The sequence below is a fragment of the Chanodichthys erythropterus genome, chromosome 13 (genome assembly GCF_024489055.1).
Source record: "Chanodichthys erythropterus isolate Z2021 chromosome 13, ASM2448905v1, whole genome shotgun sequence".
NCBI lineage: Eukaryota > Metazoa > Chordata > Actinopteri > Cypriniformes > Xenocyprididae > Chanodichthys > Chanodichthys erythropterus.
The window spans coordinates 18,080,269-18,099,359 of NC_090233.1; the positions used below are offsets into that span (position 1 = coordinate 18,080,269).

Here is a 19,091-nt window from a genome sequence, read left to right on the forward strand (position 1 = left end):
GTAATCAGCTGGACAAAATATATAACACTAGCCTAGTGGTTTTTGGATATTTTACTGCAAAAATTTTACATATTGTACCTTTAAGCAAATCATGATTCGGATCGCATGTCAAACCGCCAAACTGCCGAAATCACATGACTTTGGCACTCCGAACCACTGATTCAACACAAAAGATTCATAACGCTCCGAAGCTTCATGAAGCAGTGTTTTGAAATCGCCCATCACTCTATAAGTTGTTATGTTGTTTTTTATGGTGCACAAAAAAATATTCTTGTCGCTTTATAATATTAATATTGAACCACTGTACTCACATTTAAATATGTTTTTAGTACATTTATGGATCTTGAGAGAGGTTCATTGTTGGCTATGCAGGCCTCACTGAGCCATCGGATTTCAACAAAAATATCTTAATTTGCATTCCGAAGATTAACAAAGGTCTTACAGGTGTGGAACGACATTAGGGTGAGTAATAAATTACATTATTTCCATGTTTGAGTGTACTAACCCTTTAAGTTTCATAAATAAGCATTTACTATGAAATATTTATGAATGACTTCCACTGTCTGGGGGGGTAGGTATTAAAAATATCTTCTTTTGTGAAGAAAGTCATACGGTTTGAAACTACATGAGGGATAGTGAATGATGACAGAATTTTCATTTTTGGGTGAACAATCGCTTTAAAACTGCTGTTTATAAAGTTAAAACATAATATTGTTTATGAACACCACAATATGTATTTTCATTTATTTTTACATGATAGATTTTTTATGCATCAAAATCACTATGGAACCATATGACCTTAACATTCCTTTTACATCCCTAAAACTTGCCATATTGTCAGTTTAATGTTTTTATTAATAATATATCATTGTTGCTAATAAACAGTATGAGTCCCAAACAATTGTGGGAAACGTTGATTTTTATCTCTGATATGCCACCTATGAGCAGTACTTCACACGAGAGTTTTCTTTCCACTACAATACGATAATTACTTTGCAGTATGTTACTTCCGAATTGACTTGTTTGTCAATAAATCCCAGTAGTGTGAATGAGATTGAATCTTTGTAAAATGAAACCCGCACTGATCAGAAGGTCTGTAGTGGCGATATTTGTCTGCATATGTTTACAAACAATCATACGGTCAGACATCTTGGAGTGCTATTGTGAGGAAAAATATTTTAAATGTTTTCAAGTGGCCCATTATACGATTTGAGTGGCTTGCTAGCCTCTCTTTCACATCTAATGGATTATGATGGATTATCCTGACACATAAAACCTCCATAAATATCCAATTAGAGGGTCTTTAGTCATAGAAAACTGTAGCAGTGCACAGTGCCGACTGGAATGTTGTGGATGTGGGTTTCACTTGATCCCCCACAGATATGCACAGAAGTCCACAACAGACTTTACTCACATGAGAAACCCTACTATTTTGTTTAGGTGTGAACGCGTATTGAAACTCACTGAAACAAAATTTCCCCACAGGGATAATAAAAGTCACTACTACTGTTTTTTTAGCATTACATATGAAAAACATGACAGATAATTTTAATAGACTCAGAGCGCATTTTGTTCAAGACTTTTAGGCTATTTGAGCTTCATGATTTCTGGTTGATTTTGATATAAAAAATGGGGGTATTTAACATTTCCCTGAATTCGATTTAATAAGTAGGCCTTGTCCTCTGAAATGATTCATCAGATTTAAAGAGTCACATATGAAATGATTCTTTAAAACTGAGCTGATTGGTGTGTAGTCATTTAGAAACTCATGGAATTAAGACAAGCTGCTTACTTGACAAAATGAAATACACAAATCGAAACGCAAACAAAAGTCAAACACTGCAAGAACATGCAGGTGCCAGATAGGATGTCAGTTCTCACGCTTCTGATGCCAGCTTTGAGTGTGGGAAGTGTTTTTGCATGTCCACACACAACTCCAATTATCTCCTTATCGTGAGCACCTCCTCTGTAGCCTCTTAGTTTTCCCTGGCCTTCAGGTCACACTACATCTTGAGACATTTCCCGCACACCCTCACCTCACCTGAAGCCTTTTGACATACAGACACAAATACGCAAACACACACATACAAAGGTTTATAGAACACCAAAAGGATTTGAAACACAAAACTGCCTGCGGGTGCTAAAATATGCAAGTCACGCCCTTCGCTTACTAACTCTACATCAATCATCTTATGTGTTATTATATTAAACAGGATTCAAATGAAAATGCTGTAATTATTTACTCACCCTCATGTCGTTCTTTCTTCAGCAGAACACAAAAGAAGATATTTTGAAGAATGTTTTGGTTACCATTGACTGAAAAAAAAAATCAATATCTTTAATATATTTTTCTAAATATATTTATGAGAAAACGTAGCTATGTTTTTTATTTTTCTAAATATATTCATGAGAAAACGTAGCTATGTTTTGGTGGTGAATTCATATGAATTCATACAAATATAGTCAACTGTTCTAGCAAGTAAACTAATCATTAATAGTGTTTATTTTCACTGCTTTTAGCCTAAGGAATGGCTCTTGGACATCAGGACACTGCTTTTACACTCATATACCAACTAGTTTTTTAGGTTATTGGACTGGCATTATTTTTCCAATTTAAATGTATGTTCCAATTGTCATTGCTAAGGAAATTGTCCAATCCACAAACTTCAAATCTAGCCCAGCAGTGGTGTAACAGATTCAGCGTTTTCTTTTGAGGAGAATGATGATGACTCACATTGAAAGGCTTCACCGCAACTTACACAATAAAAATAATGAAAGTCCCCTTTAAAGACAAACCAGTCAGTGGTTATCTGGTTCTAGTCATGTAAGAACATCTCATATCTACTTGAGTGGGAAGTACTGAAATCTCTAAAAACATTTATCAAAATTAGGTCCAGCTAATGCATGTATGCATTCAAGAGCAAACAGTCAGACAACATTACAATTTCCCTCATTTGTTTTGTCCATCTACCCCTTTAATACCAATATATTCATTCTCTGCATTAGGAGGTATTCTGAAAAAAAAAAAATTAAAGGTGATTAAAGGTGCCCTGCAACTTTTTTTAAAAGATGTAATATAAGTCTAAGGTGTCCCCCGAATGTGTCTGTGAAGTTTCAGCTCAAAATACCCCATAGATTTTTTTGAATTCATTTTTTTTAACTGCCTATTTTGGGGCATAATTAGAAATGAGCCGATTCAGGGTGTGTGGCCCTTTAAATCTGGTGCTCCACGCCCCAAGAGCTTGCGCTTGCCTTAAACAACATAAAAAAAAAGTTCAAACAGCTAATATAACCCTCAAAATGAATCTTTACAAAGTGTTCGTCATGCAGCATGTCTAATCGCGTAAGTACAGTGTTTATTTGGATGTTTACATTGATTCTGAATGAGTTTGAGGCTATGCTCCGTGGCTAATGGCTAATGCTACACTGTTGGAGAGATTTATAAAGAATGAAGTTGTGTTTATGAATTATACAGACTGCAAGTGTTTAAAACTGAAAATAGCGACGGCTCTCTTGTCTCTGTGAATACAGTAAGAAACGATGGTAACTTTAACCACATTTTACAGTACATTAGCAACATGCTAACGAAACATTTAGAAAGACAATTTACAAATATCACTAAAAATATCATGTTATCATGGATCATGTCTGTTATTATTGCTCCATCTGCCATTTTTCGCTATTGTTCTTGCTTGCTTACCTAGTCTGATGATTCACCTGTGCTGCTCCAGACGTTTATACTGGCTGCCCTTGTCTAATGGCTTTCATAATGTTGGGAACATGGGCTGGCATATGCAAATATTGGGGCGTACACCCCGACTGTTACGTAACAGTCGGTGTTATGTTGAGATTCACCTGTTCTTCGGAGGTCTTTTAAACAAATGAGATTTATATAAGAAGGAGGAAACAATGGAGTTTGAGACTCACTGTATGTCTTTTCCATGTACTGAACTCTTGCTATTCAACAATGCCAAGATGAATTCAATTTTTGAATATAGGGCACCTTTAAATGAATGTGACTGAAAGGACACTGTACATGCATATACTGTATGTGGTCTCGAGCAGGATTACTACAAGCCAGATCATTCACAGTCTGAGAATCTGTAGTTGATTCTGTCATTTTTCTCCCCCTGTCACTCCCAACATCAGCTATATTCCTCATGTGGTTGACAACTATGGAGCACAGGGACTTTCCATTTGTGTTTCGAGAAAGGGAGAAAGTGAATAACCTTTGTGTGTTGTGATTCATTACATGTTCTGGCTTTGTATTGCACAATTCTATAAAAAAAAAATAGATAGCAGCAGTCTAATTTTGTAGGTCCACAGAGATGCAATTAGGACCTGACTAGAGTTCTCACCTCTTAATGAAATTAAGATCTTTTCCCTTTTGAGCTTTGTTGTTATTTTCATTCTTATAATATTGGCCAGTGTCAAAAACAAACTTTTTTTTTATTTAGGGCCAATATTTGAACCATGTTTTTTCAGAGGCATCCTTAACTTTAGGGCTTATAAAACATACAGTAGCACTTCCTGAATTTATGTTAAATACTGAATCAGTTAATTTAAACTTGTGATGTTACTGATAACATCAAATATAGCTCTCTGCTTCTCTGTTTAACAACTAGCATGGTTGAACGCTACAGGCCATCTAGTGTCTGCAGAGGCACGTTAATTCCCAACCTGGAGAGATATAGAATAATATATGTAATGTAACTAATTGTAACAAATTGTTTTGAGCATTTTTTGTCCTAAGCTTGCTTTTATTTACCCTAAAATTGGATACCTTTTTATTTGTTAGATAAAAATCTGGCTCAGAACTAAATCAGAACATAATAAAAATGTACAATTTGACAAATAAAATGTCAAACTTCCAAACCTCATCATGCAAATCAAATTGAGAAAAATCTGTAGCCTTAAACTGTTTCTATAAGAGATGGACAATAATTAGTCTATGTTAGGGTTTTCTGTACTAAAGGTCATTTTCTCATCGATAAAACAAGCAGAATGAAAACTGTTTAGTGTTTATAGATGACAAAATATCCCACAATAATAATAATAATAATAATGTTTACATTGATAAATAAGATATGAATTGGTAAATAAATAAATTAAAATAAATTATGTAAAAAAAAAAAAAATACACTTCTTAAAATTTTATTAATTTATTTATTTTGAAAGATTGAATCTCCCATAGATGCAGATGTAGGATTTAGAAATTTAGAAATACATTAAAAAAAAAAAAAATCTTTCGATGGTGACTGCAGTCTTACTATAATTTTAAACAACAGCATTGAGTAGCTCATTCAAATTTTGGTGCTGAGATTTTCCCGCTTACATGTTTTGAAATCCCCAACCGAGTTTAAAGGGAGGGCGTGTTTTTCCCACTGCCATTTCAGAAAGTTTGTCAAGTAAATGAATAGCTAAGGCTACAGCTCGTGAAGTGGTGTGGCGAAAGGAGCCTCTGGATGAGAGCAGGAGAATGAAGCCTTGAATACAACCTCATTCACTCAGCTGAGACTGCACGAGCAGCACCGGAGTTCGCGAAGGACAAGCCACAAGTGCCATTTTTGGATCTATTCTTTATACTTACGTGATTTATTTTGCTTTTCTTGAACAGACCAATGTTGGATATATGTTAAGCCTGCGTGGAATCCCACAACTATCCATAAGAAGGAATGCATCTTTTCTTCGTGAAACTAATTTTTCTGATATCACTCATTACTTTGACGCAAGGTACGTTTCATTTGGAAGATGTTTTCTTCATTATCCGATAGTAGCAATTTCTACTCGATCAAACATTATGATTAACATGATTATTATTTAACTGCTTAAGTTTATTTCTGATATTAACTGTAAAATGAAACACTTTGTTCGAGAAAAAGTCACTTGTTGCGCACTGATGTCAGTACGCAGGCTACTCAGTTATTTCAAATCACAGAAAGCGGGCATGCTCGGGCATCATCCTTTGATATTCGGTACACTTAAGTTTAACTTTGGTAACTATATCACAAATTATGTGGGCTATCGAAATATGTTGGACTACGGCTGCTAACTTGTAACTAGTTTAACTTTTACGCAATGTATACATATTCAACTTTTATTGTATTTTTATTGTATTTTTCGTATGTCACCAGTAATGATATAAATTTGAACGCATCGAAAGATGTTTTTGAATAGCTGTCACTCCGCATGGCGGTTCATAATTAGTATTCGGGGCAAATGTTTGAGTGAAGTTTCAACACTTTTGCAGTTAGATGCTACCTAACGTGCATTTATGGCAAGCCGTTTGTATTCCTTGACACTAACTAGCATATTAATGTTAGTAGCCTACTAATTTTTAAATACTAAGTAATGCATTATACTTTTCAGTTTCATTGATAACTATTTCCTCCATGCTTATTCCAGTTTTGACAATCATCAATTCAGTTGCTCACAGTTAGCCTACATATTCATTACATAGCCTACTAATACTTATTTCATTGAGAAAATAGTAGCTAATTGAAAAGATAGGCACTACTGTAAAAAGTTGTATAGTATCTAATGGATGGTTATTAGTGAAATAAAAATGATACTAGTCACATTTGGATTGCTTACAAGTAGTTAAAAATAAGTAAAAATAACTACTAGTATAGGCAATAAATACAAGTATAAAAATAGATATTAAGTTGGTTTTAAGTAATAAATGTTAAAACAGCTTGCCGTAGTACATTCCCAGAACAGCTGCAGGATGAAGAATGCTCACAGCAGCATGCTGTCCAGTCCCTCTGTCCACAAACCTCACTTTAAGGTGTTAGGAGTCACACTTTCTTTCTGGATTCTACCCAGTATCTTACTCACTTTTGCACAGTTTGGAACCAAATTGACAATTCAAGAATATGTAATAAATATTATTATTAATTTCATATTTAAGTTTAAAAATCAAGTTTTCAATACTAGTCTTTTAAAATCAAGATTGATTCTACTTTGGGCGAGACATAATAGATTGAGATGATATCAAATCATGCAAAACTCAATAGAAATGTATTACCCTGTTTCTGTGTTTCCAGGCCTGGAATGTTCGGAAAAATGCCAAAATGAGGGTACATGTGAACCTACTGCAGACGGGAGAGGAGAATGCAAGTGAGTAATTAGAAGTCAATTACATAAAATTGCTGCGTCTGAACCAAATTGATACCCTGGAGGAATTTAATACAATGTTTTTGAATGGCACACATCACTAATATGAGATTTCCTTTTGATCCGGTCCCAAAAGTTTTGAATGCCGTGTACAAACAATTGCATACCAGAACACATGCGATCAATTTGAATTCCAACCTTGCAAACAAAAGCAAAGTGTGCTTCTCTCCTTGAAGAACATGGCCTCGGCTAATGAACGACATACACAACCTCTGATGAAGAGAGTCTAGGGCATCACCCCCCACCCTCTCCGGCTGGTTGTGAGTACGGGCCACTTCTCCAGTCCAAGTCTCGGAGACACCCGGGGCCCTAAATCTTATTTCGCTTTTCTTTTATGAAACGACAGCTGGGGTTTGCCAGGAGCCCGGCGATCATTGTTCTCCAGTCTAGATTAATTCTGTGTGACTAATCTGTTTGAGGCTTCCCAGAATGCCTGAGCCCCCCCCCACCCTGCGCGCCCTGCCCCTGCTCGGGTGTTTTGTCCTATTTTGAATGCCCATTCACTCTCTGTGATTTACATTAGAAGGACAGATGGCAGTAGAGTGTAATTGGACTGGATGTTTTCATAATTGGTAGCATTGCACCAGTGGAAAATCACGAGCAAACAGGTTGCCTCAGCGCGCATAGCATCACACAACTCTCCTTTCTCTACTGCACCCAAATGTACGCTCGCACACAAAAACGAAGGTTGACTGCTACTTTCTTCTGATTGTGTTGGTTGATTTTCTAATAGGGTTAACTTCTCTGTGGCCCTCTGTACTTTTTTACTTGCATTCAGCAGTGATGTGAATGCGGGATTGGGTTGCAAGCATTTGGCCAGGGTAGCATTGTCTTTCTCCGGCTATCAATGAGTTTATCAGGGTGGCTATGAAGGAGCACACTGGCAGGGCTTATTTGAAATGGGATGGTGGCGGCTCTGTTTTTGGCCTCCCTCAGTGGACTGCGAGCACATGGAGCCACGCTGGCGGTGGGCCACATCTTAATTCTGTCTGGCAGCCTCCCTGCCTCAGTCGGGCCACAAAGCCACCATTGTGCCCTATCATACTCAGACTCCTCTAATTAAACATGGAGATACAAACGAAGGCCGCTCTCCCGCTCAGGATGGCACGTTACTTTGTCTAGTACCTTTTATCTATTGTTTAGATTCAACTGGTGGGCAGACCGCTTGGGTCCTGCAACATGTCTGACAAACTTTGGCAGAAAGTGAGTTCGTAGGTCAGCTTTGGCCACACTGTCCCTCTAATCAAATGGATCCATTGTGAATGCCCTCAAATGCTTTGTGACATACTTTGCGCTTTTAGTAGCCGCACTGTAAATAGTGAAAATGTGTAGAGGTTCCCTTAAAGGGATAGTTCAACCATGATTTACTCACCCTCAAGACATCCTAGGTGTATATGACTATCTTCTTTCAGACAAACACAATCTGAGATATATTTAAAAATATCCTTAGTCCTCCAAGGTTTGTAATGGTTGTGAATGGGAACCCAAATTTTAAAACAAAACAAAAAAAAGCATCCATCCATAAAAAATAAATCTGTACGACTTCAGAGGGTTAATAAAGGCCTTATGAAACGAAACGATGCGTTTTTATAAGGAAAATATCCATATTTAAAACTTTATAAATTAAAAAAAAAACTAGCCTCTGGCAGACAACCGTACGCAGAATGCGCAAGTCGATTTGGGCGGAAGACCAACCTTTGACCCCACGTATTGACGAACTTGGAGGTGCAGAGGATAGAGCAAAACAAAACACTGGTCACAAATTATAAGTTTAAAACCATAATTTTTAAAAAGAAATGTTCTTGATTTTGATATAAGAGCAGAGAGGCTTGAGTTTGTTGCACAGCCCTTCGTTTTTTTTTTTTTATGGATGGATGCATTTTTTATTTTTTTTAAAATTTGGGTTCCCATTCACAACCATTATAAACCTTGGAGGACTAAGGATATTTTCAAATAAATCTCTGATTGTGTTAGTCTGACAGAAGATAGTCCTATACACCCAGGATGGCTTGAAGGTGAGTAAATCATGGAATAATTTTCATTTTTGGGTGAACTATCCCTTTAAAGGTAGATTTCACCCCAAAATAAATATTCAGTCAACATTTACTCACCATGCTATTCGAAACCTGACTTTTTTCTTCTGTGGTATTTTGAAAAATGTCTGTGTTTTTTGTCCATAAATAAAAGTCATTGGGGCCCAATGTGGTTTTGAATTTGATTAGTTGTACAAAATCTGTTATTATTCCTAATATTTTCTTTAAAATGACTGAATGTAGTCAGGTTGATTCAGTCATATTAAAATATTTGTAAATAATATTAAATACTACACATGAATTATTATTATTATTAATAATAATAATTTTAATAATATTTACATATTAAATAATATTTACAAACATCAAACTAGTTAAAGCTGCAGTCTGCGATTTTTCCTCTTTGTTGCCATCTCTTGTTTGAAACCTGCAATTGCAGTCATATGCAGAACAGTTATCTGTACGTGCGCTGTGCATCGGCACGGCTCGTCAGCGCGGATGAATCTAATGCTTACTGTCAGTCACCGCACCGGTGTGGATACTGTACTTCAGAATCACAGATTCTACGTCTTGAAAGTATGACCAATATAAGAATTTTCACTGGAAAATATCATCTGAACAAGTAAGTAACATGTCTGCCACTTTTGTTTTGACCAACTGAGGAAAAAAGCATTAGGCCTACAATAAATCGTGCTGCCAATGATGATTAAATCTAACGATCGCTTAGCTTGGTTCACGTCAAACCGTGCAAATTATTATTACTGTTATATTGTTCTCAAATTGTTAATGTTAACAACATCAGCATTGTGTGACTGTGTATTTAGTGTGTATTAGTGTTACCTGTAGATTTCCATTTCTGTAGCCACTCCACTGTCCAAAGTCTTTTGCTTTTGTCTACGGGTGAATCTCCAGTTGTCACTGATGATTGTCATTTGGACCTTTCTGGATTACATTCCGCCATTAAAATAATAAGTTTAATTATTTCAGCTGCTGTGAGAACAGGCTATAAATGATCCACTACCAGCTGCGTCCTCACGTGATAAAACCGATTAGCCTGGACTCCTTCCTTTCTGTTTACGGACGTGACGTAATGACGCACATACGAACTGCTGCATGCTCAAATTTCCCACGGAAATCCACCATGTCGCTCTTATTATAAAACATTATTACAAGCTTACCGTTGTGAATAGAGACAAGATAATGAGATAGTTTTGAACACTGTTTTGTTATGTACTTGATCAAAAATTGATTTTGGATTTTGATTTTTAACCAAAAATAGTTAAGGACTGCAGCTTTAATTGTCCCTTAAGAGACAATTTATGTTGCCTGACCAAATTGTCTGATCATGGGCTCCTGATACACAATTGTTTTTATTGTAAAAATTGTTTATTAGTTCATTCCATTTTAATAAGCAAAAACAAACTGCACACACTGTAAACACTGAAAATGCACAGGTTTATTATTATTATTATTATTTTTTAAAATCTGACTTCCATTAGTTTAATTTAGTCAGTCATATTGTTTTTTTAATTGATTAAAATTACTAAGAATGAACAATACTTCTATCGCATTTATCAATCTTAGTTAATTTCAACATTTACTAATACATTATTAAAATCAAATATTGTATTTGTTAACATTAGTTAATGCACTGTGAACTAACATGAACAAACAGTGAACAGATGGATTTTTATTATCTAACATTAACAAAGATTAATAAACACTGTAACAAATGTATTGCTCATTGTTAGTTCATGTTCATATTAACTTATGTTAACAATTGAAACCTTATCATTAAGTGTTACCAAATTAGTTAATTTAAATGCAAAGCACATATTATTTACCTGACAAACATTTTATTACAGTGCAACAATTGAATGTGCCACATCAAGGGTAAAATGTACAGTATATATGAAATATACAGTGTAACTGCAGGTAGATCATTTTATTTCAAGTGCTGTTTATCTAGTCTTATATTGTACTGGAAAAATATGCTGGTTCTACTTTACATTCCATGCCAGGAATACCAAACACTCATATCTGGCACTCGGACAGGCTCGTAAAGGAGTGAGTGAGCTGTTATCTTTGACACTTTGGCAAGGCCAGAAGTCTAACTGACAGTAATACAAACCAGCTTCCACATCTGAATTCCTTGTATGTATGAGGGACAGCAGATTCGAATCAAAAGGATTAGTGTTCGACAAGGAGATGAGAGATGCAAGACTGGAGGGAGATGAGTAAAAGTTCACATGCGAACTTCAGACCTTCCGACTGAGTCTTTGATGGGCGGCTGTTGATGTAATGTGCAAAAAGAGCTCACTGTCTTCCGATTAGGTCCCTGTAGAGTCATAAAGATTTGAATACAGACCTAAAGTGACTGATATAAGTGGAATACATATTGTTTTAACACATCACTAACATATTATCTAATAAATAATCTCACACTTGAGGCTTAGTTGCGTTGTAGTTTAGTTCTGTTTTTGTAGTTTGGGATTATGACATCTTGTGTTGCAGGATTAAGCCCTTTGACCTGAAAAATATCTAAAAAGTCAACTGTTGCTGAGCATGGACAATTGTTTCTGAATTCCTGATTTATTTTTTAACTAGACGTTTCAAGACTTGCCAGAACTTTTCCAGAATTTTCAATATGGTCGCTAAAATGGGTCTGTGTCTAAGCGGTTGTTCTTTGTGGTTGTCAGGATGCTGCTAGGCAGTTGCTTTATGTTAAAAGTTTCTTGTTTTAATATATTTACAATAAATATTCTTATTATCAATGCTGAAAACACCTGCTTAATATTTTGTCGAAACTTTAACACATCAGGATTTTTTGATAGAAAGTTCAAAAGTTCAGCTTTTATTTGAAATAGAAATCTCCTGTGACGTTATAAATGTCTTTAACGTCACTCTTGATCAATTTAATATGTCCTTGCTGGATAAAAAAATGTCAGGTTTGCCAAAATTGCCAAAAAGATTGTAATTTACACCCTAGGCCATGTGTGGTGTCTGAATTAAACTAGAATGGCCACTTGTTTGTGCAGGACAGTTTCAATACAAACTCTGTTTGCTTTCTAGAGATGAGTTCCTCACTGCATTTAGATACAGGAAATGAACACCAGTGCCAAAGGAAGAGAAGTTGTAGTCTCTTATCATAACACTACAGAGGCCTAATGTCTTTATGAAGATGCTGGGTGTCCCAGAGCAGAATGTCTTGACTGACTAAAGTGGCTTGTGTTGGCAAGTTGAAATCCGATTCTTCCTTATTTCTATCAGGAATTCAGCACACTTTGATTGCACATTTTGTTATTGCTAGATTGTGTTCTGTATGTACAGCTGGCCAAGTACAAAAGCTGCGAAACACACCAGGCGTGTGTTGTTTTTGTTTGATGCTTTTGACCTGAGCCATCTGTCTGTGGAACACTGCATTACAAGTGATCAGTATCAAGGTAAATAATTCACTGTGTACTATGGCTGCTACTTACAGCATAATAGCCGCTAATGCCTGTGGTTTTGCCATTCAACCCTGGCAGTGGCAGATGTTTGAAAATTTCTCACATTGTCACACTGTCACAGGGGTTGATGAGTATATTTTAATAAATAAATCCTCTTCCTGTTAAATGTCCAGCATCATTCCACTCAAAATGACTACTAGTGCCATGAAGAGGATCTGAAAACATTAATCTAGTCCCTAGCCTCATAAAACCAACAGGAGCAGCACTCATTAGAAAGGTACTGGGTGCGTTAATGGCTGCTCCCTGTCCCTCGTGTCGTTCCCATAGGGTCTTGCAGTACAAGGGACAAATAAACACAGGCGTAATGAACACTAACAGATGTGGGTCTGGAGGATCAGGTCTCCTCCAGTGATTACAGAGAGAGTGCGAAGAGCCCTGGGCCATTGTTTCATAAAGAACAGACAAGACTCAAAGACTCCTCAGAGTTAAACTCCCTTCTACAGGAAATTAGGGTTTAAAAGAGAGTAGATTTTGTGTTATTGTTGTGTTGCTTAAGGGGACAAAACAGGCCAGTGGTGCAGCCACCTCCCTAACAAAACGTACAGGTAGCCTCATCACATAAGCAACTAATGCTAGCTAATTGCCATTACAATTTAAGCTCTAGGCATTTGAGGCATAATTTTGACAACCACAGTAAGTAAATTTTAACTCATTTATCAGTTGTTGTTTTTTGTAATAAACAATAAAAAAGGGCACATTTAAACACATTTAAAGAATAACTCAAATATTTAACAAACCTGTAAATATAGTTTAAATTAACGTAAAAATATTGTAAAATAAAGTAGGTACAGGTTAAAAAAAAAATCAAAAGCACCATAAAAGTATCACAAAGATGTTCCATACAACTTGTGTTCAGGCTTCTAAAGTCATATGATAGCTTTCTGTTATAAACAGACCAACATTTAAATTGTTACTGATAATCTTCCCCTCCAGTGAGCTGTTAACTTGAGAAGCTCTGCAACCGGATCAGTCGGATACATGAAAGAATCATTCAGACCAGTTTTGTGAACTGGATCATGGCTACTTCTCATGAAGAACTAGGACAGACTTCAAGATTTGCTGTCTATAGCAGATGCAGTTTTTGTAAAATTGTGCAAAAATCATATTGACTACAGGTAGAGTTGTATTACACTAGTATGGGAGTAATATGGATCAATATTTTGTTATAAAATATACATTTACAGTTTGGTGCTTTTGTGTCCTTTTTTTAATAAAAGAAAATGATTTTATATAGAGAATAATCCTGACATAGGAGTATTCCCACCACAAAAAGTGTCTCAAATAATAAACATTTAACCAAGAATTCATGTGAATGCTTTAAAGCAGGGATGGACAACTCCGGTCCTGGAGGGCCAGTGTCCTGCAGAGTTTATCTCCATCCCTGATAAAAACTCACTTGCCTATAACTTTCTACTAATCCTAAAGACCTTGATTAGCTGGTTCAGGTGTGTTTGATTAGGGTTGGAGCTAAACTCTGCTGGACACTGGCCCTCCAGGACCGGAGTTGTCCATCCCTGCTTTAAAGGGTTAGTTCACCCAAAAATGAAAATTCTGTCATTAATTATTCACCCTCATGTCATTCCAAACACATAAGACATTTGTTCATCTTCAGAACACAAATGTGTTCTGTCCGTTGAGTCTACGCAACTACCATTTTGATGCTTCAAAAAGTTCATAAAGAGATTGTAAAACTAATCCATATGAAGTGAATGGTTTAGTCCAAATTTTCTGAAGACACACGATCGCTTTATATGATAAACAGATTGAATTTAGGCTTTTATTTACATATAAACATTCATCAACTCACATAGCAGTTGTGGTAAACAGAAGCTTGTTTCAACATGTTTCTAATGAGGTTCATTCTCGTGTGTTACGCAGCACGTTTAAGCCAGAGGGTTTGAGATTCCGCAAGAACCAAAGAGGTTTGTTCTCGCGCATCAAACAGGTTAAGTTGAGCTTCTGTTCAAAGTTCGCTGATCAATGTTTTATATGTGAAAAAAACACTAAAATGAAATCTGTTCATCATATAAATATATTTGGACTAAAACGCTCAACTCATATGGATTAGTTTTACGATTTCTTAATGAACTTTTTGAAGCGTCAAAGTGGTAGTTGCATAGACTCAATGGAGGGACAAAAATCTCTCAGATTTCATCAAAAAGATCTTCATTTGTGTTCCGAAGATCCATTTAGGGTTGTCAAAAGTACTGGTACTTTGGTACTGAAATTATAATAATTATTTAATATTATTTGTAAACGCTATTAAATTTGTAAATGTTATTAAATGGACACTATAATAAGGTGTAACCTTAAATATGTGACAATACATTTTTGCAGTACTAGTAGTGTAACGAGACGGGACTCAGGCAGAGATCCGTTTGCAGGCTTTATTAAACAGAGTTCGTAGTTAAACAGGCAATGGTCAAACAGTGGCAAACAGGTATGGCAGAGAGCAGGCAGAATCGTAGTCGAGGAACAGGCAATGAATCAGGGCAGGCAGATATCGTTCACAAAACCAGGAAACAATAAACAATCCAAAAGGTCCAAAGGGCAGGCGGCAGAGATATGAACACGGGGAACAGACAGGATCAGAAACAGGCAGACAGACAGGGTAAATAACGCTCAGAATTGGGTGAAACAAGACCTTGCAATGTGTGTGTGTGAGTGAGAGTCCTTTATAGTCTAGATAATGTGCTGCAGCAGTATGTGGCAACTGGTGATTGGTGGAGAGAGTGCAGGTGATTGCCAGGGAGGATTGTGGGAAATGTAGTCCGGGAATGACAGATAAGCGTGAGAAGTAGTACCGAGTACAGAGTATATTTGGTGCCTTCTTATAGGCACTGCTTTCAAACACTCCCATGTATCTGTGCAAGCGCTCGGTGAAGAGCATCAAAGGTTTCTATTTGCAACATTTTTTTGAAGCCCTTATCATTGTAGCCAATCACAGAAATAGCTGTTAAATGCGTGAATGCAGTGGGTTTAAGTTAGTCAGAACATGCCCAAAAATGCTCAAAACAAAGTTTCTGTTCTCTTTTTTAATTCGTTTTGTGTGCGTTAGAATTCTGAACACTCACAAATTCTTTCATTATCTCTAAAAAAGTGTAAACAATGTAAATAAGAGATTCATTGTGTGGTGACAGCTTTTCTGTTTATAGCGGTATAGTTTTCATAGGAGTGTAGATCTCAGTGAGCAGGCACTGAATGTAGCCTAGTGATTGACAGCTTCAGTGATTAAAAAAGGGAGCTCGCTTTCTGTTCATAACCCATATACAAATAAAAAAAGTTTTGTTTTTCACGCAACTCAGTACACTGTAAAATGTCTGTATTTACAACTGCATTTAAATGCGCGATTTAATCTGGAACTGCAATGATTGACAGTGATATAACTATAGCAACAGACGGGACAAAACAATCTGATACTGTATGTCAAAATATGCTTTTTGACATAATTAATAATTCATTTCTGTGGTAGTCAATAGAGCTTAACTGGTATTAAAACTGAAACATCCTTTTATTACCCTACACTTGTAGCATGATGTCCAAACAATGCAATGCTGTTTTAGACATTCATTCATTGTCTTTATAGCCAGTATTTACAGTGTTCTGTATTCAGTCTTGTTTCTTTCCTGGAGTTCAACCATGAAAGGGTTTCTAAGTTAGACTTTAACTTTTTTTGTTGTGAGAGACAACCCCCTTCACTTTGTGACCTTTCAATGGCAGATGGCAGATTGGAGCGCAGTGGGTGGAAACCCCCTGCATTTCATCTGGCTGAGGGTCAGGTGTCAACAAAACATCTGCTCTGGCCTGGGCGAGCATTGCAGCACTAGTAAAACACTGTTGTCATGGGCTACCGGTGGCCACAGAATGAATCCCATCAGAGTGAAGGTAGAATAACAGTATGGGGTCATTCTCTGGTCACAGAATCAAACACGAACTAGGGCTGTTTACAGAAACTGTGATTTATTTTTATGGGCTTTTTCTGAGTTGGATGGAGATTTGTAAACGGAGAGATTTTCACTTAGTTTAAAGAGACTTGGAGTATGCTGCAGTTTTAATATGCATAATTGTAAATCTTATTTTCATCTAAATGCACTGATTGTTTTATAGGAAACAAGCAAAACAACAACTAAAAACTAAGCAAAAAATGTTATTTATAGATTTGTTTGGGGAAGAGATTTGAGATAAGAACGTTAAATACACTTTTAATCATCACGTTATATTTTTAGCAATCATACATACAGTACATGCACAACTATATGCTGTTGATTACCAATAAAAATAATTTTGATGTGTCAGTTTGTTAAAACAAACGAGAAAAGCAGTCATTGGAGGAACTTCTATGAAGCAAGAAAATGACTTTAAAAAGATTTTACAACTAGTAAATAAGGGCCAAACAGACCCAGCTTCAATGCTTTTGTCCTCTTTATTGTATTTATTCTAGTAGGCTACTCTTTTGTGGCTACTTATGCTACTTTAAGTAGCTTGATTGCTAATGTGACTGACAAGCATTTGCCAAGTTAAAGAGCAAACTGGCAGGGTTTCCTACTGAGGTCCTCAGTGTACTCACCCTAATTCCCTAATGTGTGCTTTACTATCAGGAGCCAGCGTTGACTAAGTGCCCTATGTATTTACCCCTCCAGAAGCAGGACTGTTTGCCAAGACGGGCAGGTCTAGTAGACTTTCAAAGGTGGTGTGATTTTCCTCAGGGTTCTGTTAAGTGCGTCTGCCAGGACTCTCCATTGAGGAGTGCTGTCAGGGATGGGGACACAGAATGGGGTGAATTTTTAATGTAAACGGTCACATTCCAGCAAGGCCACAGACTCCTCCTCTCAGGCAGTGCAAAAATCCTTTAAACCAGGTTCATATTCTTTTTTTTCAGAAAACTTGTGAGTCAAAGGTCTATCCATCTTGGAATCCTACTAGACTTGTTTTGGGAAATTAAAATGAAGAACAAAAGAATTTGGGCTTTTAGAGATCTATTCAGACTGATGGGTACTATGGAAAGTTGTCTTCATTCCACACAACAGAAAATATTTTATGTGCTAATTTTAGTAAAATTTGTATTTAATTATTACCATACTTAGTATTAATTACTATACTTTAGGCAAGCATCACTCCTCATCAACTACTCTCTGAACATCTCAAATAGTGTGGCTATTGTAAAATTATGATTTTTATCAAACAAAATTATGATTTTTATCAAACAGAGAAAAAAAAAAACACACTGCATAGCAACACACTAAAAACACTCACAGTGCCCCAGCAACCACCAACAACACCCAAGCAGCATGGAAGTAACTTTAGCTCCACTCATACTTTCTTTGGCAAAGTACAAATCAAATTCCTCTACTGTATCAAATACCAATACATTGATATTCATTAAATAAATAATTACAGATTGTTATATCATTCATCCCAAATAGTTAGCTGATAGTTGGTAGTTTTTAACTTACCAGCATTGTATGGTTAGCGGTTATGTGATAGTAACCCCTTTTGTTAGTGCCGGTGTTGTCATGATACTGGAATTTCTAACTTAGAATATTCTATACCATTTTCGATACCACAGGGAAAACTGCCATATATACTGCCATACAGATATTTTAATTATCATCATAATTTTTTGATAATTTGGGTAATTTTGCTGCAATAGCTTTCACATAGCACAGGGAGGCTTTATTTGAAACTAAATTTACAGAAAAAAAGACAAGTAAACAGTCAGTAATAAAATAGGAAAAAATAAACAAATTGCAAATTGCAAATGTTAGCACAAAGAAATAGATTAGAATAAAGAGACAAATGAAATAATAATGGCTTTAAGTTTTTCAGGTGGGTCTAACAGTAGGCTATATTCAGGTAAGAAACACTACAGAAATTAAATAAATTAATTAAATGTAAAAAATAACACTGGATAGTCTTAATTATAAGAATTAAATACAGATTGATGCTTACAATTACAGTTACTAGAGCAGTGAGTGATTTTCTTTTTAACTTTTGTTTTTTGATTAACATGACAGCAGCAGGTTTATTAGGCTGCTGTCACAAGAGCTGCACAGATCCAATATATGCTTACACAAAATACGCTGTCTTTCTCAACTATTTACATTCCCGTACTGACTTTGTTTACCTGAGTACTCGCCAGGATGGGCATTTTGACAATGTTGTGTGTATTTGACCAATTAAGCGCAATACTCCACAAAAAAACTGCTCAATTTGGTACTTTTGAAATTCAGATTTCTGTGCTTTTCACCTATATAGATCAGTGGTGCACGTCCTTTTGGTGTGTGTGAAACCTGCGAGAATGAGTAAATTATGCGCAATACAGGTACTATTCAACCAGAGCGAATGAGACGAGTGAGTGACAGGAGGCGGGTGT

The 19,091-nt window shown here is 36.2% G+C and overlaps 1 protein-coding gene across 1 annotated transcript in view; it reads left to right on the forward strand.

Moving 5' to 3' along the window:
* The first annotated feature begins 5,415 nt into the window (after positions 1–5,415).
* The window catches only part of notch1b (notch receptor 1b), a 54,270-nt gene continuing 40,594 nt past the window's right edge, over positions 5,416–19,091 (forward strand). The window contains exons 1-2 of the mRNA XM_067408393.1: positions 5,416–5,733; positions 7,047–7,119. Coding sequence (XP_067264494.1) covers positions 5,676–5,733; positions 7,047–7,119 — 131 coding nt within the window. The 5' untranslated portion in view covers positions 5,416–5,675. The remainder of the gene's footprint in view (positions 5,734–7,046; positions 7,120–19,091) is intronic.